At 40.6% G+C, this 24,677-nt stretch overlaps 2 protein-coding genes across 3 annotated transcripts; one reads left to right on the forward strand and one right to left on the reverse strand.

Moving 5' to 3' along the window:
* Positions 1–9,466: 9,466 nt before the first annotated feature.
* Positions 9,467–12,499, forward strand: LOC103714255 (probable LRR receptor-like serine/threonine-protein kinase At4g37250). Of its 2 annotated transcripts, none has more exons than XM_039128198.1 (2): positions 9,467–11,535; positions 11,631–12,159. In XM_039128198.1, the coding sequence occupies exons 1-2, from the start codon at positions 9,480–9,482 to the stop codon at positions 11,714–11,716; spliced, it is 2,142 nt and encodes a 713-aa protein (XP_038984126.1). In that variant the 5' UTR covers positions 9,467–9,479; the 3' UTR covers positions 11,717–12,159. The 2 variants fall into 2 exon arrangements, with proteins under 2 accessions (XP_038984126.1, XP_008799666.2); XM_008801444.4 differs by having other exon boundaries at positions 9,483–11,535; positions 11,626–12,499.
* Positions 12,500–13,777: 1,278 nt separating this feature from the next.
* LOC103714246 (glycerophosphodiester phosphodiesterase GDPDL7-like) lies at positions 13,778–23,259 on the reverse strand. The gene is made up of 10 exons (XM_008801435.4): positions 23,104–23,259; positions 22,860–22,996; positions 21,735–22,031; positions 20,898–21,007; positions 19,843–20,344; positions 19,352–19,393; positions 18,970–19,251; positions 17,839–17,978; positions 15,151–15,634; positions 13,778–14,246 (listed from the first exon to the last, which is right to left on the reverse strand). The coding sequence occupies exons 2-10, from the start codon at positions 22,978–22,980 to the stop codon at positions 13,942–13,944; spliced, it is 2,283 nt and encodes a 760-aa protein (XP_008799657.2). The 5' UTR covers positions 22,981–22,996; positions 23,104–23,259; the 3' UTR covers positions 13,778–13,941.
* Positions 23,260–24,677: the final 1,418 nt, after the last annotated feature.

Below are 24,677 nucleotides of genomic sequence, written 5' to 3' on the forward strand. Positions count from 1 at the left end.
CAGGAGCTTGGAGAGGAACCACACCATTGTCCACATCATGAAAAAGTGTCACGTTGATCCGATTTGTTCACATTGTTTCCTTGAGAATCTAGAATGAGTGGACCAAAATCTTTCAACAAAATACAAGTCTATCATCTGTTTCTATCATCAGTTTAATAGCTGTTCTAATTGTAACAATGACCAAAGGCTAGTAGTTGTTTTAAGAGCTAAAGTGTATTTCAAGTTAATTCTTATACTTCAGCACAATTATGAAAATAGATGCTAATTTTATATTACATTGACAATTTTGCACTGCACTTCAACAAAATCATAATGTCTGTCATAAATACATTAATGAGAAAATCAGTTATTATGATAATTGATAAACAGTTATCCTTTCATGCTTTTGAGTAACTACCCTGTCAAGTAGCTAGAATAATTTATTATGAGCTGCTATATCAGTTCCTAGCTTGGCAAAACTTTAGAATTCACCATATATAGATTTTCAGATGAATGCATAACAAAATTGGATTCAACCTTGCTTATTTTAGGATAAATAGATGATACACGACCTACGACTAGATGTAAAGAACCCTAACTTACCCTGGGGAGACTATAGTGTAACCAAGCAAACGGCCCGTATGGTATTACACATGCGGCATCAAATATATTCTATGCAACATACCTCGCAACATCTTCGATGTATTTAAAGCACCTAACGATGTTGGAATAAGGGACCTCCTTATCATACCAAGGGCCAAGCTTCATACGCAAGATCAAAACCATCAAAAAAAGATATAACTCATGTTTTCAAGTGCCTTATTCAGCCCAAAATTGGTTATGCAAGGAAGTATAATAATGTCAATACGGTCATTGGTGCTGTCTTAACACAGAAGACTGCTTTGCATGTGCAGTGGTTCAATGGCTGGTTTTAGATGGCTTGATTCAATGGCAAAATTTACTCCTTCCCTGTATCACTAGATATGCTGTTAGGCTATCTCGGCCATCCAATGACCCCAAAAATCTTCAGCTTTAACTAGGGATACAAAGGACGATGCTTTGAAATGTAAGAATTTTATGAACACTTTACCTGACAACAACCCATTATTACTGGGCTCCACAATGTCAGTCAAGTAAACTGCTTTGCAGAATCCCAAATCATGAAGCAATAATGTGAATCAGCAACTAAAAAAATGCCAAGACTTGGAATACCGAGCCAAAAAAAAAATTATAGGATTGAGCATGATAAGATATATAATAATCTTGTCATGTAACTCTGAGGAGCTGGTTGAAGGACCGCCTTCCCCAGAGTCCATGATATCAATGAACTAACCTGCTCCGAGTCCTAAAAAAACCTGTTCATGGGCAAGGCCGGGCTCGAACCAGGCTTTGCCCAAAGATCAATATTATTTATTTAAGCCCAGGCCCGGCCTAGTCTTTGAGCCTATGTCCCAGGCCCAAGCCCGGCCCTTACTTGGGCCCTTACTTGGGCTTCAGACCTCGGCTTCTTTACCAATCTTTCTAATTTTTTAAAACATCCTAAAAAACCTTAAGTATATCCTAAGAAAATGCTAGATATAAGTAAAGTAATTAAATATTACCGGCAATCTACAACATACTTATTATCCTATTAAGTCTACTTATCAACAATAATTGTCGATTAAGTTTACAAATGCATAAAACAATAATAACCAACACAAAAAAATAAAAAATTTGAACCAGGCTGGACTTTAATCTCCAGGCCCACGATCATCTCATGTACCAAATGGGGCTATTTTCCAAGCCCAGCCAAGCCCGCTGGGCCGAAAAACCTTTGGCACTAGGCTCTAATCCTAACCACATATTCACAGTCACATGTCACAATCCAGAAGTAAAAGCATCAAATTCATGCATATAATTTTTCATGCCTATGATAACAGTCATACCAAACTCATTGCAGCACTGCCAAAGGTATAAGAGACATAGGAATGCTCATGAGCTGTGAAGCAGTATCCAATTAGGCTATGTAGTAGTGCTAAGAAAGATGCTACAAGGGGTCCATGTATCACTGCAGAGGAAGCAGTTTAAACACTGCAAGATTGGTAAGATTAGTCTTACATTGATACAATAGTAGCAAATAATAAGTTTAGATCATCATGACTGGAAGAAGCCATATCCTCCTGAAATCATTAGCCTCTATAATGATGGTGTGCATTCAGTTCACCAAAATCGAGCCTTTTTCTTGCAGACAAACTGCATCCAGCTTCTGCATCAAGACCTCATTTGTGTTGATAACCAATCAAGACCGTGAAGATAAAGCTACCTTCTTTGGGATGTATCTCAATGACTCCTGGCTTCCCCCTAGCTTCTGCTTTCTTGATCACTTCCTCATCATAGATGTAATTTCATTGCTTGTTTGCCCGGTCTTACATACTTAGTTGTAGCCGTTGCCTTATGAAATCTAACTTAATCGGGTAAGATACCCATTCTTGCACTATGAGGTTGGTATGTACTTCAGGAACGAAGACAGCTTATCTTACCACTACAAGTCAGAGCCATTCTGTAATTGATTTCTCTACCGACTTGGCCTGGTAATCTATATCGAGTGGAAATAAACCCCATTTTAGAACGAAGTACCCGAGAGCTTCCTACTTTTTGTTGACCTTTTTTTGGGGCTATGCCTCAGAATGGACCACCACTACATAATACGCAAATTCAGTGATCCGCAATGAAAAAAAATGATCCGCAATCAAATAACATTGTCCAGATTTGGAGTTTGATATGATATAGCATGCCATGAAATATTGTGGATGAATCACTACAATTCATTTAAGCTAACTATTTCAGGGCACTATTGATGTTGAGGATAATAGTTCTAACACTCGCTATCAAAAGCAATCAGATTACTCCATTGTTGTGCGGTGTAATTTTATTCAATTGCAAGCAGGCATCGGTCATTCCTAGATACTTTAGATGCAGCAATAATGGACATCTAAAAATATTTATAAAATTGACCTATGATATATTGCAGAAACCTATTGCTTTGCAATAAAGACATATTGGGATCCCGTCAAGTTATGACCCACATTAACAAATGACATCAATATGGTCCAAGTGGAAGAATGTTGCATTTTGTTTAATTAAATCCTGATCCTGTTTAACTAGAACCCACATTTGACAAGTGTCCCTTGAATTTCGTAAATTCTAATGATCTTAAGGGCATTAAAGTAATTTTGCAGCAGTGAAGGGTTACCTTGATGGAGAGTGACTCTTAACGGGTGTAACCACCCGCGGTGTTTGGTCCCTGGAGAGGGTTATAAATAGCTTGTTAGACCTCTTCTCTAATACACGCATTAAGAGCTCTCTCTCCAAAAAGATCCTTCCCTAATCTTTATCCATATCGGAGCTAATCTCGGTTGATCGTGCGGTTCAGATTGCACACATCTCGAAGTTTCAAGATGGATTTAGTGAGTCAAGGTATGGTTTATGATTCATTTTGGAATCCATCTGCTCTGATACCATTGATGGAATAATTATACTTAATATGGGCATCAAAAGTCGGGGTATGTCCAATGTGACAAGCTCCACTCCCATATACTGCACCAATCTCCAAACCGCTATGAGATGGAGACTTAGCAAAGAATGGACTGGTGATCTGGAGAGATGCTCTTGATTTTATCCGTGGTCCAACGCCCTAAACCCACACGAGTCTGGGTCTGGATTTCAGCCCGAGTTCAAGTGAGACTCCGATCGTTATATGCTTTTCAGGCCACAACCTGTTCAAGTCCAAGTAAATTCCCAGTCCAATTCCCTATTACAAGCACTGCTCTAAATTCCCAGTCTAATTCCCTATTACAAGCACTGCTCAAGAACTTTATATTAGGCCCAGCGGCAACTAGCCGCGTACTTAAAAAAGAAAAAGAAAACAAGGCCAGCAAGCATACTTCATCTCACAGTGTTGGATTACAGCAGGGCGTGCCCTCAGACTGGCATTAACCTAATTTTAGTCACTGATCCATTGCCCGGCAGCCAGCTATTCTATCTAATTTCTCCTCACATGGATGACAGTGTGAGAAAGCATAAGGTGGAAGGATGAAGAAATCGAGGAACAGCGGGACTCAAAAGCTTTCTCAATTGTCGTCATATATATAACTATATAAGTACCCTACTTTCTTTCCACCTCCTCGAGATTTGTTTCCAGAAAAGATCTCCAGTCCTCAGCTCACCACACATCCAGAATCTAGTAACCAATGCGAGCGCGGAGAAAAGATAAGCTTCATGGTATCTGTAGAGGGGAATTTGCTCAGTTCCGAAGCCAACAAGAGGTAAAAACCGTTGCTTTTTATCGTTAGCTCCGGCTGGACTCCGGGCTTCTGTCTCCGTGGGAGCCACCACGATGCCTGGTAACGAGTCTCGACGAAGCACCGGACGCAAGCATTTCATTTGCCGGTGTCACGTTGAGGAGAACAGTGGGTGCAGAGTGAAGTCTTGTGAACGGGGTACGTACGGGGAGGTCCACCTTTGAGCTGGCCACTGACACGATTTCTGCTAGTTTATTACCATCTCCGGTAGCTAAGCTTTTAATCCCAAAAAGTACATGATGATGCTTTGCTTTAGGCTTTAGCTCAATCTAATAAGATTGAAGTGCTCAAATATGTTTAATGGATCTCATTTATCGATGGAGTTCTTTTTTCAGTGCTAAACTTAAACTCTTTTGTAGATTGCTTTAAAGATGAGAGGACAGCTTTGCATTACATGCAAACAAATCACCCTCAAAAAGGAGATTTATAAGCACCGTTCACACTAGCGTGCATGCAAATATGCAATGGGAGATACATGTGGCCCAAGCGCAGAACAGAACTTTAGAGTCCACGTGCATGGAGGTGGTTCTTGACGACCTGCATGCATATAAAACGTTATTTTAAGGCTACGTTTGGTTTGTAAAGAGCTTACGGCCGTAAATCTAAAAAAACTTCAGTATCTGGTTTTGTTCGGTCAAACAAGCTTTTTTCGTACTCCAATAAATCAGGAACGAACAAGGTAAAAGAACTTTCTGGTACTGTAAATCTCCCAGGTTGAACCAATTAAACGGTTGCGGTGACTAGATTAAAATAGAATCATGCTAAATAACCAGCATTGGAAATCTGATGATTAACTAGACCGGATGTTGAAATATCCTTCATAAATTATTTGGATATTTTTTGTGTTGAAAACTCACCCCTCAGCAAATGGACATTTTTTGGTTCAGTCTCGGTGGCTGCAGCAGTGTCAAACACAATATTCTACTATGGATCGGGTTGGGCACATGATAAATCAAACCATATCAATGCGAACTCGATATTTTTATTTAGTGGGTCGAAAATCCAAACTTAAGTCTGATCATTTTATGAAACAGGTAACCTAATCTGATCTACAATGAGTTAAATCATGTAAAATGGGTCAAGCATTGCCGCTTCTACTATTATATACTTTATACTTAATCATATGAGCTTACCTTGCTCATTAACCAAACAAGTACTACTATACGTGCCAGGCCACAATTACTGGAATTTTAAGCCACACCTTTGAGCTTGTTGCCGACCAAAGCACTATTACTTAACAATGCCAATGCCAGGCTGCTGCAGTATTAAGACACCTCATTGCCCCACTCAGCATGCATGATTAGGTGTGCTTAACTTGTTTGGTAAGAAAACACAGTGCAACATCTTCATCTTCCACACAATGTTATTGTTTTTTAATGACTTTCAAGTTAATCTACAGAATTATTTGATATGGCAATCTAAATTTAATATATATATATATATATATATATATATATATATAAAATATTATATTCTGTTTGGTATTCAAGCCATGAATGGGAAGGCGAGTCCAAGTTTCTCAGATATCTTGCCAAAGTCGACTGCGCCTGGTCAGCCATCATATCTCCGACTTCAAAAAGTCACAGTCCACTCGGTTTCATATATATTCTAGTTTCATTAAATTTACTATTCCTATATACGGAGCCATAGTTAGAATGAAGCTTGTCTCTCGGAATTATTAACAAATTTTTCATTCCCATTTCAACCATTAGTTTTCCCGGGACTCTCCCATGCCCTGTTGTGATTCAGTAAGAATGAAAAGGACTAGAACGTATTCTATCGACCTGCCTAAGTAGTTGACCATGAACTCTTCTATTTAAACAGACAGCGCATCCAACTACTCTGAGTTAATGGGCATATTATTGTGCTTGGATCTGATACCACATTTGAATTAAATGGTCGAAAGCTAAATACTTCGATCACACACACATATATATATAGTTGAAAAACTCTTTCAACTAATAGCGTTGCATATTGAATGGCATTATTTATTGCTGCTCATACAGGATCTACTGTGACCGATTTTTTTTCTACATTTTATTTTCTGATTCTCATGGATGCATCTACTCTAGAATGGTTCAATGAATTCCGGTTTACCAAAAAAAAAAAAACTCCTCCAAAAGCTTGGATCAAGAGTAAATGCCAACTTGTACAAAAAGCAACCCGCTTGAAGATAAGAACATCTTGTTTCGGCCATAAATCATTGTAGGAAAATATGAAAGCCCAACCATCAACATTCATCACATAGTGGGACCTTTTACCTGTTTTACTGTTCTACGATTTTACTACTTGATCACATTTGGCAACTGGGCGTGCGTACACTTGGGATGCCTTGAAATTAATGTTAAAGAAACAGGGTAAAAAAATTTGTAGTTTTCTAAAAAGAAATAAAAAAACAAAAGTTATGCAGCCAACGAAATGGCTGCTGTTATTAGTTTCTCGGATGTTAGAAGACAATGTCGATCCGAGGGTAAAGCCACAAAAATAACGGTGATATGGTTGTAGAACGTCCACGCCCTCAAACCACTATGATCCTTTGTTCGCGCTGCTACAACAATAAAGTTTATTTGATTAAAAAGTTCAGATGCCTAATTTCCAAATTATATTTTGTCTCAATTACTTTATTGTTAGTTATTGCAATGGCACATGATGGCTCGCAATAACATTGAAAATATTTCATGTATATGTAATTAGTACCATTCATATTGAAAAGATATTACTTTGTATTTGGATGATACATTGTAAACATATTTATATTATGGAAGCTGAAATTTTAGGTAACACTGTTTTTTTTTTTTTTGATGCAATTAGGTAACTCTGTTGTGAGACCGTAGTTTGCGTAGTTGCAAGAAACGGTGTTGTAGATCTGCATAGAATTAATTTTTTTGATGAAAACGGAGAGAAACGGAGAGATATCTGCACAGAATTATCATACCCGTGCTATTTAATCTCAGAATATGAACAGAATTCAAGGTAGATAACTTCCAAGCAAACCACTAGACACAATGAGTTGACCCTAAGACTCAAGACATATGTATCAAAGTCAAGCGAAAAAAATGGAACTGGCAAAGCATAAAAATGTTGAGAGGAAGCAGACAATATATGGGTGCTGAAAGAACCAGCCAAATCTATAGAAGAACTTCAGACATTCATGATGCCTAATGACACTACAATACATGCCAACAGAAAAATAACACCACAACCTAGCAAGATGCTCATATTTTAACTCAAGGAAAATGTTGAGCTAAATATATATGTGATGCTTATGAACACCTTGCTAGGTTGATAGTGCTAGATATAAATTAAAATGGCTGTCATTTGGTCATGTATGTCATCAGTGTTGTCATCTACGTCGAACCTTAGTACATTAGGTTTATCAAAGTTGGGCTACCAAGGAGGTACTTAAACACATTGGAAACAAGACATAATCTCCATGTCACCCTTGTTCTGCCTTTACTCCTCTGGGCACTCTTCAGTGTAGAATCTATATCCAAACCCTTGCGTAAAAAGTGGTTTTGACTGTTTTTTTTCTAAATCATTTCTTAATAAAACTACTTTCTCAGCAACTTCTAAACCTTCAGCAAAATTATCTTCTTAAATATTATGTGTACCATTTGTATGGAAAGACATGAATACAACTACGCCAGCCAATAAAATTTTAAGAACATGGAAATGGGACAGAAGCCAGAAAGAGTGAAAGATCAATTAAGGTGAAAAACTCTATTACCACCTGTCCGAATGCACCGACAACTACCTTAATTTCTATCCAAATACTCCAAAATAGAGCAGCCATACAGTCATTTTGGCTATCTCACGCATTCATTGAAATCCTCTTGGAAATTTTACAACAAATTAAGTAGAAGGGCCCATGGAAACTCCTCCTTCACTTGTGCAAATGCCTGGTGTTGAACCATATGAATGCCAGAATAAAAAAACCTGATCGACTGACTTGTCCAACCATATCTATCTTAACTGACTCGAGCAATCCCAGTAGAAAGCAAGTCCAGTAAATAGTAATTGTTGCTTGTCAACTAGGTCACTGACTCCCCATGGTCTACAAATGCCACTACCAACAAAAATCTTCCCACTAAATAGCACAGAACTATGGGGAAAATTTGGCCAGGATCATGTCGTGAGTACCATACCTTTCATCTGTCAGACACAAACATCCTAAAGACCAGGCATCACCATCTTTGCAGTGCATTACTTTGTCTTCTTTCATCAATTAAAAGGGCAGGCATTGCGACTTCATCATCGAGATGCATGGAATGGTTTCACGAGGGCAATAGGTATTATAGATCAGGCACACGGACCGAACTATTTTATAGGGCATGGAGGTGACCACGCTTTATCCATGAAACAAAAGCTTGGTGGCTGACCAGCGGCTGTCCATGTCCATAAAGTTGGGCATGGCATGTCTCCTCAAGCGGGCCTACAATAACAAGATTGGATCAAAGATGAGAGATACGGAGGAAGCTCTCCTTTCTGACGTACATTAGCTGCTGAAGGAAAGCATAGTGTTCCTTGTTAGCTCTCCAACTATCTATTGTTATCTAGTTATTGATCCCACAGTAGATTGCAAGAGTTACTATACTCTATCAAGTATCATGCCTATGTACGTCATATTTCTTAGATATAGGACACAAAGACATCTCGTTATGGTTTTGATTGAAGCTGTCAAAGCTAGGCAGCACTACTCTGATCAAATTTCTTTCAAGCAATCATCAGTCTTTTGTTTAAGAACTCCAGGCAACTACAATTGCATCACATGACTGCTAAAATCCAAAACCTAGTATGCTCTCATAAGATTCCCAGGCTGTTGTGACATCCCAGATCTATAACACTTTCACCCCGCACATTACAAATCCCCGTGGTCCCAACCAACGCCTTAGATCTCCTAATCCTGTATAAAAACCACGGCAAGTCAAAAAGAGCTATACTAGAATCCTATATAAAAGAAATCTTTTACCCAGTTTTACTCGCGTCAGCAGAGTACTCCATGAGGAGAATAGCACACGGGCATTTCATTCCCTGCCGTCCCTTCTTAATTTATCAGGAGAGGAAAAAAAAAGGGGTATAAACCTGGGCGGGTATTTAATCGTACCTCGGTTAAATATTTATAGCCGGCGCCGTCCTTTTGATGAGCTGTTATCTTATTTTATGCCACTCTCCCATCCTCATGTCCCCTGGTCCCTCTCCTACAATGCCAGTATAATTTTTTCCAATCTTCTCTCGCCCCCTGGCCTTCATTTATTTGGCGAACTCCCCTCCGCCAAACAAAGGATTCCCCCATTACTCCTCCTCCGCCTCCTTTTTTTTTTTTTTTTTTTACTCCTGTTTCCTCTTTATCTCCTTTCCGTCCACCTCTTATTCTCCCCTCCATTGAGACATGCTTTGCTCCAAGGCTGCAGCATGAGCTCTCTAAGCGGTAGTCTCCGTTCCAGATGGAGACGTACAGTCTCTCGTATTGCTCTTTTGCTTTGCGGTCTTCTACTCTTACCTTGTCAAATATTTGGTCTTAACTCGGATGGAGTGCTGCTGCTGTCCTTCAAGTACTCCATCCTCAGCGACCCCCTATCGGTGCTCGGTGACTGGAACTACGACGACGCCACTCCCTGCTCGTGGAATGGGGTCATGTGCATGGGCTTCCCAATCGCTAATGCCGCTAGTTTCACATGGAACACCAGTCGCGACGACTTTAGGATACCGGCTGCTTCCGCTTCTAGAGTGATTGGGTTGGTCCTCCCCGATGCCCAGCTGCTGGGCTCCATCCCCGCGAAACTCGGCCTCATCGAGCACCTCCGCCACCTCGACCTCTCCGGCAACTTCCTCAACGGCACCCTCCCCGCCACCCTCTTCAACGCCTCCGACCTCCGCGTCCTCGAGCTGTCCAACAACGAGATCTCCGGCGAGCTGCCCGAGATCGTCGGCGAGATGAAAAGCCTGCAGTCCCTCAGCCTTTCCGGCAACGCCTTGGTCGGCGGAGTTCCAAGAAATCTGATGCTGCTTCCCAACCTCACAACGGTCTCTCTCGCCAACAACTACCTCTCCGGCGAACTCCCCGGCGGAGGTTTCGAGCAGCTTGAGGTCCTCGATCTGAGCTCCAATCTTGTAAATGGATCCCTGCCGCCGGATCTCGGCGTAAAGAGCCTCCGGTACTTGAATTTGTCCTCCAACCGGCTCGCCGGCGTGATCCCGCCGGAACTTGCAGCAAGAATTCCGGCCAATGCCTTGATCGATCTCTCCTTTAATAATCTCACGGGAGAGATTCCGCAGGCTGGAGCTTTCCTCGCGCAGAAGCCGATGGCCTTTGCGGGGAACCCAGAGCTCTGCGGAAGGCCACTGAAGAGCATGTGCACGATCCCTTCCATCCTCTCCAATCCTCCCCCTAATGACTCCACTGCAGCTCCGCCGCCGCCGAAGTCTCCTCCAGCCTTCGCGGCGATACCCGAGATCCCGGCCGGGAATTCGTCGCCAGGGTCTGCAGCGGGCGGCGGAGGGCAGGGGGGTCTTAGGCCAGCAGCAGTCGTGGCGATCGCCGTCGGAGATATCACGGGGGTTGTCCTTCTATTTATAGTGTTTTTGTATGCGTACCAAGTAAAGAACAAGAAAAGAGAGCAGCAGCGGCAGCGGCAGCAGCAGCAGAAAGCAGATAGAGGGCTCGACCTGAAGAGGATGGAGAGAGGAGGGAGGGATGAAGGGCCGCCATCAGCATCCCCTGAATCCAGTGGAGTAGGTACCTTGTGTTGGTGTTTAAGAAAGAAGGGTGGGGACAGCGATGACACCGAAGAGGCCTCCGAAACCTCGGCGTCCTCGGAATCAGAAGCAGAAGTGGGGGAGCTACACACGAGAGGAAAGCAGGATGGCAAAACCCAAGCACAGCAGAAGCAGCAGGGTGCTACTCTCGTCACAGTCGATGGAGCTGAGCTGGATCTGGAGACTCTGCTGAAAGCCTCGGCTTACATACTGGGAGCCACCGGACCCAGCATCGTCTACAAGGCGGTTCTCGCCGACGGGACCGCCTTGGCCGTCCGCCGGATGGGGGAGAGCTGCACCATCTACAGGTTCAAGGATTTCGATGCCCAGGTCCGCAGCATCGCCAAATTCCGCCACCCCAATCTCCTCCGCATCCGGGGATTCTACTGGGGTGCTGACGAGAAGCTCCTCATCCATGACTACGCCCCCAACGGCAGCCTCGCCAACATCTCTTTTAGCAGTAACAGCTCTATCTCTACGTCTCTCTTTCTCTTCCGCGTATCGGATTTGTCGCACTGGTAGCGAGCATAGACTAATTAATTGTTTGCAGAGAAGCTGGGCTCCTCGCCGCTTCACCTGAACTGGGATGCCCGGCTGAGGATAGCGAATGGCGTGGCGAGGGGGCTTGCGTACCTCCATGAGAAGAAGTCTGTTCATGGCAATGTCAAACCAAGCAACATTCTCTTGGGCGCCGACATGGATCCGGTGATCGGAGATTTCGGGCTGGATCGGCTCGTGCCGGGCGACGGCAGCTGCAGACGGGGCGCATCGGCCAGGCAGTTTGGAAGCAAGCGGTCGGTGCTGTCCACAAGCAGCCTACCGGACTTGTCGACCGTCGCCGGAGCCAGCCCCTGCGGCTCCTCCTCCACTTCAGCATTGGCTACTCCTCCACATCAGCCGCCGGAGTCGCTAAAGAATCTCAAGCCCAATGCCAAGTGGGATGTCTACTCTTTTGGGATGGTATTGCTGGAGTTGATTGCTGGGAGGGTGTTCTCAGAGGTGGAGCTCCGGCAATGGAGTGCTGGATTTGTGGTGGAGGAGAGGAACAGAATTTGGAGGATGGTGGACCCGGTGCTGAGAGGCGAGGTGGAAGGCAAGGAAGAGGCTCTGCTAAACTGCTTCGAGTTGGGCTTTGCATGCTGTTCCAGTGCTCCTCAGAGGAGGCCTTCGATGAAGGACGCAGTCCAAGTGTTGGAAAAGGTAACGGCCACCTCGTCCTCTTCCTATTAGTCTTCTCGGCAACGGTAGTAATAATGTCATCCAAATTACGGCAGCTGTTGCTATTCTGCTGTGGAAACAACTAATTGAGTGCTGCCATTAACCCGTCGTTGTAACGCTAACTGATTTGGCTTATGTTTCTTGCGTGATGTGATTTCAAGTGGATTTTCTTTTTTTCCGTTTTTCTCTTGCGGAGCTGCTCGCGATCACCAGCCTTCCAATTTTGCTACAGATGGTGGGTGTTCTACACAAGTGAGATCTGGGTTCGGTATTTGTAATATAATGAGTTCAGGTGTTGCTTTCTTTTGTTCCCGTTCAGATGGATGGTAAGCACTAAGGTAGCGATGGAAAAAAAGAACATTCTCTAATCTCGCTTTTAGCAATCATAATAGGCTATGATTGCTAATTTGGAGAAAATAAAAATGAAAATGAATCCACTCCCTGATTGGCTTCACTTTGTTCGAAAAAGAAAGCATTTGTGCTTCTTTTCTCCGTATTTCACAAGGCATGATAGGTTTGTCTCCAAGAGCACCTTTTTCCTCTAGTTCATGAAATGATTGGGAGAGGATTTCCGCCTATTTGGTAAAAAATTATAAAAACTACTTTTTTACCGGTTAAAAACTAATTTTTTAAAAAATTATTTTTAAGATATCAAAATTCATAAATATTTTTTTATTAAATGTATAATAAATATTTTATGCAATTTTTTTAGATGTCAAATTAAACATAAGCTACTTATCACTTTTTTATATCCAATTAAATATGCTAAAATTATTATTTCAGATATTATATTTTAAAAAATATTTTAATAAAAAATTCTATGAATCAAATAAATTTTAAAATAGATAACGCTAAAATAGTTCTGCAGTGGAGTAGTTATTTAGGTTGCTCCAACTCGCTTATAGCAAGCTTCCGTCGTGAAAACACTTTGGGCAACGCGGCTGGTTGAAGATTTTTTTTGAGCACGAGAACTCCTTTTGCTCGGGATACAGGCCAATGCTGCCGGCTGGACCTCTTGGGATACGTGCTCATGTACATGAAGCCAAGCAATTGAGTCAAACACCCATCATATCTTCAACAGTGGACTAAATCGGCCCTATGTGTGATTGCGCTGCGACATGTGCTAATGTACATGAGAACAAACAACTGTGTCAGATATCCTCAAATCTGAGACTCTGTATGTGTGTTTGTGTTGGGACATGTGCTCATGTACATGAAACCAAACTACTGTGTCAAATATCCATCCTATCTTCAAGAGTGGACTAAGGCCGTACTGTTCGCATGTGAAGTGATTTCAGTATTTCCAACAACATTGAGCCCACTCCTTTGTACCAAATAAAGAAACATTATTAATTCTGCCGCTTCAAGCAATGCTTGGCCTTCCTACGGAGCTTTTTGAGACCGACAAGAGCCTGCCGTCAGAAATAAATGATGCAAACTGAAGCTATACACAGCTTGCCCCAAAGATTCATGTTACTGCAGCCATACCTAAAACTTACGACGATGGAATATTACTTCAATGGTCCAATCTAATACAAATCTGTCAACTTAAGACAGAACCAACTGGTTCAAGAAAACATCGTAAAATGATTGCAAATTAAATTAAGTAGGCAACAATATGAAGAAAACGGTGTGAAGGCCTGCCAAATCAGTGGCAGCTCAAATAAATGAAACCGAGCATCATCATCAAGAGGCATAGAGCAGCATCTGCAGCATTGGCTGGCTGACCACTTGGATGAGTTTGAGAACTTGCTGGTGCTGCACCTGGTGCCGTCTCGGAGACTTTGACAACAGGAGGCAGCGGTGGATCCACAATATCGGCAGCATCGAGAGCAGGTGCAGGGGCTTGGGTTGGAGGAAGTAGTTCTGGTTGAGCCTCCTTGAGCAGGGAACCAGGCTCCACTGGTAGGATTGAGAATGGCAAATTGGCTTCCACATCAGAGCACGGGCTCCCTGCAAAATATTCAGTTTAGCTCGTCACTGGGTGTAATTTGAAGCACCATAACTTTCCAACCACTCAGGTAGCCTCATAAAAAGAGATCCAGCCATCTTTTTCGGTTTGTTATGGCACCACCACATCATCAGCTAGCAATAGTCATATAGGGAGATTTTTTTGCCGATGAATGGACAAATTTGGGCATAAGGATCGACAAGAAAACGAGATGATAATTGCGACCAACTACAGCTGCAAGAAGTGGGGACCAGGAACATGAATAGGAGAAGCTTTGGGTATGAGAGTGTGGAAACAGCAGTTGAAATGATAGGAAGGTGAACAATTATAAGAAGCACTTATAAAGCAATCCTATGGATGTTAATTACTGTAGTTGCAGAATACAAGAGAAGATTGGGAAGAGATTGCAAAGCAATCATATTTACTATGTTACTTGAGAAAGCACCCTTAAAATATGTTGCTTGAGAAAGTATATTTGATGATAATTGAATGTTTCGTTTTCATAAGTCAAGTACTATTACTCAGAAGTGAATTGGGTGATGCTATCACTCCTCTCCTTGGAGGAGGTTCGAGCATAAAATTGGTCGACTGATAAAAATGACAGTTAAAGACTGGATCGTAATGGATCATAACATCACAGGAGACCAAATTGGATTAAATTCAGAAATAGGTTTCTTAGAACTGAAATAATGATTGATAAATCTGATACAGTCAAAAATAATAAACATGATAACACTGGGTAATGATTTCTTGATTACCTGTAATCAACTAAAATATCTACAGGCAAAATTAAAAAATTCTAGAAATTCAGCAGAAAAAAATATTTAAGAATACGCTTATCCTTATATGCTCATGCTCTTGTATAATTATGAAAATAAATGTGCCCTTGTTTTTCCAGATACTTACTGAAGTATGCACTAGCAGTTGCAGGAAATTCCGTTACTATCCCATCAACAGCAAGCCCTGCAGCATAAGTAGCAATTTCTACCGTTGGATCTGAGAAGCAATCGAATGGTATACTCACGAACTCATTCCTCAGTCCTGTGACATAGACAGAGAGGTTCGCTGCATGCATCTTATCCATCACTGGAGTAAAACTTGTAAGGAATGAGTTTGAGCTAGCAATAAGGGAAGTTTTTGCAATGTTAACTGCATCCGCAAACTGCTTAATCTCATCCACTGCTGGCTTTGGAGCATCACTTATAGTCTCCTCCACTTTGAAAACTCGCTTGTAGCTGGAATTGTTCTTGAACATGGAGAGGACTGAAGTGTCATCAGACTGGATGAGAACCTTCTGAGTGATTTGTTTGTCATAGCTGGCATTTATCAAGGCACTGGAGACTGCAGTAACTATGTCAAGTCCCTTCTTGGAAGCAAGGTATGGAGCATTCTGCAAGCATATGATGATTGGCTGGTAAGATGATTTAGAGCAGTAATTTTAGGCACTGCATAGTAGACAATCAGTTGTTTCAAGATAGAAGATAATCAGTTGTTTCACTTGATATCTTGTTTTCCTAGCTATATAAATTTCCATTACCACCTGGCCTAGTGATATGATGGTTACACATCAGGACCCTCAAGGTTTTAGGAATTTGAAATTCAGACATGCCTTTTTCATCTGTCATTTACTAAAGTTCCTTTGCATATACAGAATAAAGTAATTTTGACATTTCAAAATTCTTGTTGCACTGTAGATAATATTCAATTTGAAATATGCTGTATTTAAGACGTTATTCAGGCAGAGGCTATAAGCAAATTTATCTCATGGATATGATAAAAATCTCATTTATTACTTCTGTCACAATATGATCCCTTCGAACAACAGCTTTGACAAATCACATGTACCTTGTCTGTCTGATTGCTTGAACTGGTTTTAAAAGATTAACTTTATTCATTCTCTCTTATCTTCAGATCTTATACATCAAAGTGCACAAGATTTTTTGCAATGAATTGGACAAATAAATACGGCAGCCTGTTACATCAAGTTTAAACTGTACAAGGCTTACAGACAGGAGAACACACACATCTTTGGAACCTCACATGTAGACTGCGATAATTCCACTGAGTTGTACAGAAGGAGCTACTTATAGATAGAATGAGTTTTAAAGTTCAGCTGAAAAGAGCTGGCCAGACCATTGGTTTGCAATCTAAAGAGATGTCTTCTGTTCCTAAACTTACATTCTTATTTTAATTTTTTTTGCAGCAAAGACTTCATTAGAATGGTTGAGCTTTGATCTACACAAACAGAAACCTCTGAGATTAACCCCAGCTTTTTAAACATTGATTTGAAGATCGTAACAAGCAGGAATATCAGGCTGCTTATTATTATTCCATTTAGAAATCTTATCAGATTTTCTGGTGGACTTGATAGTCACGTAGTTTCACTTCAAAATAGGGCCAGTTCAATTCTCCATTAAGGGCCCTACACCCTACAGGGCAAAAGCATTAGCATCCATTGTTGCACTCTACTGCTAAAGAAGAGCAGGGGAAAGAAGGCAGTTGTTTTCTGTATAATTTACAGCTATGTCAGATTTTCTGGCAAGTGCCAAATGAAATAAGAAGGATTTTAGGTGAAGCTGACAAGTCGTTATAACCATTGTCAAGTAGACAAAGGACACCTTCTAAAGCCTCTAATCCCCAAAACAAGTCTTAGGTGTACAGCCAGGCACAGATATCCTGTTTGTGGTCACCTTTCTTCCTTACTGATGCTTTGAAATTCACACACATATTTCAATGCAGCACTCATTTTGAGCGTCTATCTCCCAATGCCAATGGCTACCAAATGGTGGACGAGTTGCCAAACACAAAATCTTGCCTTACCCTGAACCCAAAGGCATTCTCATGACCACCATGGGAAAAGGTAGCAATTTGGGCACAAAGTCCAGGATGAATAGGGTAAGTTTATAAAATAAGAAGTATGCTTGAGAGTTGAGATAAATGCTCATGTAGGTGCAAAACGACTAAACATGCGTACACAGACCTTTTGGAATGGGCCCCACCTGACAGTTGATGCAGGGCTCGAAAGACAGGTGGGGCGCTTGTGGCATGGAACATCTAAGATGGTCCTCACTTGAATACCTAGTGCAAGCCTCCTAGGAAGGAATATATCTCAGAGAACATCGCAACCTTAAATTTATTCATACTGATCCCCCACTTGCTTTCCAACCCCAGAGCTCCAATCAATAATTGATTTCGCTTAAACAATCTAGCAGTTCTCGGCTGCTGATTGAGAACAGACTTCATGCAGGCATTTTCTTTCAAAACAATTCTAACTTGAACATGCCAGTTCACTTACACATGCGTGTACTTGGAGCTCTTCTACCAAAAAGGAATACAATTTCAGAGAACATCACAACTTAAACCTAGTCAAACTCAAATCCTACCTTCATTAAAGCCTACAATCAATATTAATTTCAGAAAAGTAGATCCACATATGTAATATCCTTAACAATGTCATTTCACTTGTTAACAACTTAGCAGTTCTGGCTTGCTGATTGGGAATAGACTCAACTCTAATAAAATGTTGATTAAGATCTAGCAGAGAATGTTCACAAGAAATTATTAACATGTGGAATAGAGAGAATGTGGACTTACCTCAATGTTGATTAAGATTCCAGAGACAGTGCTGCTCTTTGCAAAGTCCAAGAATTTGGCCAGTGTCATGAATTTGCCTTGATTCTTTGCGGCTGGATTCCTCACCAAGTTAGCGCTAGAAAGGGGATTTGCTAGCATCGCTGCCAGAAAAAAAAGGGCCCAAAGATCAATGAGGTAGAATAATACCAGAATACCACTACAAATTTCACAAGATGATTCTTACACAAGCAAATTGAGAAACGGTTCCCTTGAGTATCATGATAACAGAATATGGGTCATGATTGAACCATATCCTCTCAAATTGCGAAAATACATGCACAAAAAACAAGTTTCGATATAAATGGAAGATGAATCCTATCAAAAGCGGTTATCGGTAAACATTTTATGTTAAATTAGCAAAAAACGTTTTACATTAACAGTTCCTAAATAGATAGGAATAGTTTCAGTTTTGCTGTTTAGGTCATAATGGGTGGGCCAGAGATGAATCCAGTACCCTACATTGAATCTTGCATTTTGATATCTTTGTCTCAGACTTTTCACAAAAAATAGGAAAATTATCTTTTAGCAGTAGATCTCAGCACCATGACAAAAGCTCAGTGCACATGTCTATCATAATTACAAACTGATTAATTCTTGAAATGTTTAGGAATTTTTAGATTGCCATACATAACAAACTTTTCATAATTAAGATAATTTCTCAGTTGATAGAAAGGATAAACATAATTATATGACTCATTCCATCAATAATACTTTTCTTTAAACTAAATATATATTATTAAAATATGGAGTAATTCCTCTTTGAGGGCCAAATTCAACATCATAATTTATTCAGCTAGACAATGGATTTCTTAGAAATATATGGATGTGGAGAATTAAAAATCGAGGTACAGATAGTGGATGCTATTAAAACTACATGTGATCAAATGTAGAAGTAAATGATATTTTGAGTCTTAAAAAAAATAAAATTCCTGATCTGCCAGGTTAATTTAAATTCTTACATTCTGGGTATTGCCTATTAAGAATATGTTACCTTGATGAATGAATTAACAGCTGTCCCACAGCAAATCAAGGTCATTTGTAATCACAAAATACATCTCACATAACATTAAGGCAAAAGGATGAAATCCTTACGCTTCAAACTTTCGATCTCGCTCCATGTGAGATCAAATGAAAATATTCCATTGCTCTTCTGTATCTCAGGCAACAAAGCTGATCGGGACATGAAAGAATCCATTGCTGTTGTGTCACCCATAAGATCTGCTGAATCCAAGCAGAAGGCCACCCCATCTTTTGACATCTGAACAGAACAATCAATTATGTCGGCTCCATCTTTTACTGCTTGCTGATAAGCAAGATCGGTGCATCCAGCAAAGACTCCACTTGCGCCATTGCGTGTTATAATTAGTGGTCTCTCTGCATCCATAGCCAGTTTATGTGTCTTAGAATGTGTAACCCACCAAAAAAACATTGAGAAACACCATGATAATAGCCTGAGAAAGGATGTTAAACTCACTTTTCTTAGCAGCAGCATTATCCTTGTTATGTGCCAAGCAAGCTGCATCAAACAAAATAACCATGAACAGAGTGGATAAAAGGTTCAATGCTAAATCCTCATTTGATGCAACAACGGATCAATGCCTTTGCCACCATGTCTAGGGGCTTAAAAAAACAAAACAAAATAAATCCGGAACGTTATAAGAAATAGAAGTGCAAGTATCAACAACAACTGATGAAGCTGAAAGAGAGAATAAAGATCCAGAACATTATGATTGACCTCATCACAAAGGTATAAAATAGAGTCTCTGAAAACATTTTATGGCAGCAAGACTAAGACTAGGTTCCTAAATGTTTGTCTGAAGTTGATGATGTTGAATACTTAAAAGCAATTTGTGTATGCATGCACATTTTAGCAGCACTATTTCTCCATTGTACAGAGATTATTAATACATATTTTTTTCTAGGATAAGTATTGAAAGGCATTGAAAGAGCAGAAAGAACACTTACCTATAGCTGCTGATGCTGTGGAAGGGAAGTCTGTGAACACACCATCAACAGAGAAGTTTGGATTATCAGTAAACTGCAAGTACTCGGCTGTAGGATCAAAGCTGTAGTTGTAGCTTGCAGGCTGGTCATTTGCAAAATTAGATGCATACACTTCTAGGCCCAGATTGTGAGCATCTGTTACAAGAGTAGTAGAAGGCTCCAGATAATTATCTTTATTAACAGGCCAAATGTAGCTTTTGGGAACAAGAATTCCAGAAGCGAATGATTTGATTGTTGAAAGATTTTTTAAGATTGAGCTGTATGTTTGATTAGTTGAGGGTTCTACTGCATCCGCATCTAGAAACCGGAAGATGAGCTTCGTCTTGGCTTTTCCTAACTTCCCACTGAGACTCTTTAAGAAACCAATTTCTGGAGATGAGATGTAATCAAAGACCACTTTTTCTGATGCTGTCAATACGAATTTTGCTGGATCCAATTTGTGTTCCTTATAGAACATGTCATACTGCAACAAAAGTAAGAATAAAGATCAGTTCAGTATTGATGGTCATGGCATATCAGCTCTCTAGGTAAATATGAAAGAATCAGCTTAGTCACAATAGGATAGGGCATTATAAAGAATCTCCTTTTATGAACTCCTAATAAGGAAGCCATGCCTATGCCACCGCAGGTCTGACCAAATGCAAAGAGGTTCGGCAACATGATATCGTTAAATGTAAAAGTAATACAGAAAATAATGTTGGAGAGAGATAGACTTAAAGTACTACAGAATATAATATCGGAGAGAGAGAGAGAGAGAGAGAGAGAGAGAGAGAGAGAGAGAGAGAGAGGAGTAACTCCTGACCCAAGTAGCCAGAAGTTTTCTGGAATGAGTAACTAGGCATCTCTGCTATTTCCTTAATTTTGCACACAGTCCTCAAAATAGGCCAACATTCTACTACAAGAGTACAAACAAGGCTGGTATTTAATCCCCAAACATGTGCAGAGGCATGAACTGGAAGAAAAAAGTTTCATTTATAGTAAAAAAAAACGATAACCAATGCCACAAAAAAGCATACCTGCACATTCAACCAAAACTGAGATGGGTGAAACCCTGTGATGTCTTGAACCATGGATAGTGGCAGGTTGCCATCAAATATACTTGGCCGAGAGAAGATATTCTGAATTGCTTTGAGATGATGAGAGTAGCATGACAATGAGATAATAGTCAGTCTACAGTTTGAATTTCATCAAAAAATCAAGCATCAAATTTGGTTACTATATGAATTATAAAGAAGGTTGATTCCAAGATCCTACCACAAATTTATAGAATTGAGATTAGACTAATTATATTTCAAACTGATCAACAAGAACATTACCCTCCACACAAGATGACTATTCTGATAAATTCCATAATTTTCGGTTGACAAAAAAGATATTTAACAAAGGTGATGCTTCAGCTGCCTTTTCATAGTGCTTTCCACAGAAAGTACAAAGAAAATGTTATACGTGTCCTTGAATCTGTTTCCTAGCAATTTGCACATGCATATGTTGTACATGTGCAGCATATATTGGAGTCAATTTCTCCAATTCAGCTTATGACATATCCAGGCTGTAGGACCACTTACAGAACCTGCTTTCTTTCCATGAATAACAGAAATCAGGTGATAAACCACTGTTTCAGAAAGACCCTTTTGCTTCATTTCAATAGTTATATTTTGCACAAGCTTGTCAATTCACATTACTAATATTCTTTTTTTTACTTTAGAAAATGAGCATGATGTGCTGATTAATTACTAAAAATATTATGCATCTTAAGGTAAAAGACTGTAGCCTGTATTCTATAATTAATCAACAAGCTAACACAAGTGCTGACAAATGTCCTATTGGAAGTACAAGAACTACTATGTGCTTACTCGTAACATTGCCGAGTAACTCATCTGAAGTAAAATCCACTGAAAACCATCCATGAAGAGACTGTCCATTCACAGAGTAGGTTGTATCTCTCTTTGGAAATGCAGTTGATATAGTTGTCGAATTATCGAGCTTCAAATTTGAATGGCAAATACCAGCCCCATCTTTGGACAATTGCAGATCACATAACAGAACAGTTTCTTTCAAGCTTGTTGCCAATGCAAACTGGTATGCAAATTGACTGGACTCAGGAAAGATCCCCGAATAGCCGCCGCGTGCTATGACTAATGGAGCATTACCTGCATACAGATGCGAAAAATATTTTATTGACTTATTAAGATAATAGATGCTGAATTCCTGATCCACGAGCTAATGTATTAATATTATGTTTTTCATAATTCCACCCTACATCTAGTTAAAATACATGGATTTCTAAATTTTAGTTTAAACCTTTATTACAGGTCAAAAGGACTAACATGATCAAAAGTTACAGATTATTGTGGCTGTTAAAGACATAAAAAACATGCTATCGTGTTCTTCTCAGAAATCACTATTAATCATGACAAAAAATAACAAAGACAATACAGCAGAAGTCACCATGAGGTAGCAAATTTTTTACTATTAGATCACTATATATCTGAAGGTAATAAGTCACATGTTGCAGGTTAGATTGCGTGGGCCCCATATAACCCAGACAAAAAATTCTCCGCAATTCACCTTTCATTTGGTCCCCTCTACCAACTATCTTTTTATTTTTTGTGCAGATCCACCAACATTATCAAACGATAACGAAAAAAGCTTATTTATCTGTTTACAAGCACTGTGCATGCTTCCAAATTTAAAAGCGAAATGGTATTGGCCGTGAAGACAGCCACTGAGGAAATTAACCAGCATGACATGCAATAAGACATGAAAGCAAAGCCTAGCAAATACCATGTCAAACCAATAGCAGTTGGGACTCTTGGAATGAAAGAGAAACACACTCAATTCATCATAAATAATGGGATCTCACTGGTAGAAACCATGAATAAAATACATTCTCTTCATAAAATTAGCATAAAAAATTCAAAATGGTGTTTAAGAAAGAATGTAATCCAATAAATCAGATAAAAAAGCCATCACGATACCGCTCAGAGTCTTCCACTTTGCCGCCGGGGGTTTCGCAGCCGCTGGCTTTGCCGCTGGCTGATTCCCAGCCGCAGCAACTCCATGCAGCAGCAAGAAAACCAGAAGCAGATGCCGCATCATTATCCTCCTTTTATTCCTACGAGGAATCCCATGTATCAATTATCAAAATATCGAAATAAATTTCTAAAAAAATATAAAAATTAAAAAGGCGAACGGGACGATCTTGTTGCATGAACGACAAACCTCAGGATTCGAATTCCTTGAGTGGGACCCACACTAGAGGAAGGTTTCCTGACTCCACTTCTGTCGATTGTGGGGGGGAAGCGGAGGAAACCTACCTGCAACAGCTAGAGAGATGGGAAAGGGGGGACGGTGCGAACCTCAAGGAGAGCGAGAAGGAGAGGAAGGAGGAGCTTTATTTAGATCGGCAAAAATAACGAAAAAATACGGGAAAAACAAAAATTTGGCTGTAAGCTTATTGTTCGCAAGCTGTACCACTTTTTTAAGCATTTATTAGTTTTTTCTTCTTATTTTTAGGAGTAACGGCGGAGCTGAAATTTCTCCTGGTCTCTCCCCATTTAATCGTACGTTTTGTAACGTCCTCGAGAAAGTCTTTCGGTCTCTCTTTTGGGACGGGGAGTCGATCGGAGGGTACATCTCGGCCGTCATCGGCATGGTCGCGGCGGTCGCGGTGATTGGACACGTGGCAAGGAGCTCGATTGAACGGGAAAACAGGCAATTCTGTTTTTAGCTAAATATGGAGACGGTTTTAGGAAATTTTGGAATGGATCCTAGGAGGAGGAGGAGGAAAAGCAGAAGAAGAGGCGAGGACGTTTCTCGCCGCAGGCTCGCAGCCACGACAGGTTTTATCAAGTTAAAGGGAATAATAAATTTGAGGTTTCTAGTAATTAATGTCGAGAGAACCTTCGTGTACTCCTCGGTCTCTAACTCCTCTCCCTCTCTTGTTGTCGCCAAGCTTTCCCATCGCCTATTTTCTCCATTCTGGCGACCACTCTGCAATGGCGCGCCACCTATATATGGTGCCGGATCCAGGGGTTGGGGTATGAGAATCCAGATCAGCTCTCGCCGCCGATAATAACCGATCCTGTACCAGTCGCCAGCGTTGGCGGCGATGCGTCCGAGCCTGTCGACGGCGGTACCCAAGAGCCGGTGGCCGATGCGACGGTGAAGACAGAGGAGGAGATGAGGGAGCGCATCCGCGGGAGGAGTCGAAGGAGCACGTCGGTCGTGGGGCAGAGGTGGGCCGTTTCCCACTTAATAATGGCATTCCCGGCAGCGAAAGTAGGTAAGAAAAGGCGAAGGAGAGAAAGAGTGAGGAAATCGGTGGTATGGCATGGTGTTGTCTCGCGCCGGCAGCGGTGACGGAGCCGGTCGGACTAGGGAAGAGGAGGAAAGCGATAGCAAGGGGACACTACGTTTCTTCGCTAAGTACACGTTGGCGTGGCCGCTCAGCATGTGAATTAGCGTGCCTTGCAAACATAAGTACAAAAGAGAACCAAGAATAAGAGAAGAACAAGCCAGAAACAAAACACAGGAATGAGAAGCGCAAGCGACTCAAACAGCCAGATAGAACCAAACATACTTATTTTTCAGGCAAAAAAAAAGCAAATGAAAATATTTAATTTAATAATAAATGGATCAAATTGTCATACAAATTAATGCACTTTTTTTTTAATGAATTTGTAGTGTACAAATAATTTTCACACAAATGCACATTTTTATTGAATATATAGTGCATCCTTTATTCAGGGTCAAATTGCAAATTTCGAAAATAAAATATTTATAAAGAAATATAA

The sequence above is a fragment of the Phoenix dactylifera genome, chromosome 7 (genome assembly GCF_009389715.1).
Source record: "Phoenix dactylifera cultivar Barhee BC4 chromosome 7, palm_55x_up_171113_PBpolish2nd_filt_p, whole genome shotgun sequence".
Lineage (NCBI taxonomy): Eukaryota > Viridiplantae > Streptophyta > Magnoliopsida > Arecales > Arecaceae > Phoenix > Phoenix dactylifera.

Excerpts from the sequence above, each read along its gene's own strand:
- LOC103714255 (XM_008801444.4), top strand. The coding sequence starts at position 9,732 with ATGAGCTCTCTAAGCGGTAGTCTCCGTTCCAGATGGAGACGTACAGTC. Across the intron at positions 11,536-11,625 it reads CGCCAACATCTCTTTTAGCA|AGAAGCTGGGCTCCTCGCCG; the intron begins GTAACAGCTCTA and ends AATTGTTTGCAG.
- LOC103714246 (XM_008801435.4), bottom strand. The coding sequence starts at position 22,980 with ATGATGCGGCATCTGCTTCTGGTTTTCTTGCTGCTGCATGGAGTTGCT. Across the intron at positions 22,032-22,859 it reads AAAGTGGAAGACTCTGAGCG|GTAATGCTCCATTAGTCATA; the intron begins GTATCGTGATGG and ends ATCTGTATGCAG. Across the intron at positions 15,635-17,838 it reads GAATCTTAATCAACATTGAG|AATGCTCCATACCTTGCTTC; the intron begins GTAAGTCCACAT and ends ATATGCTTGCAG.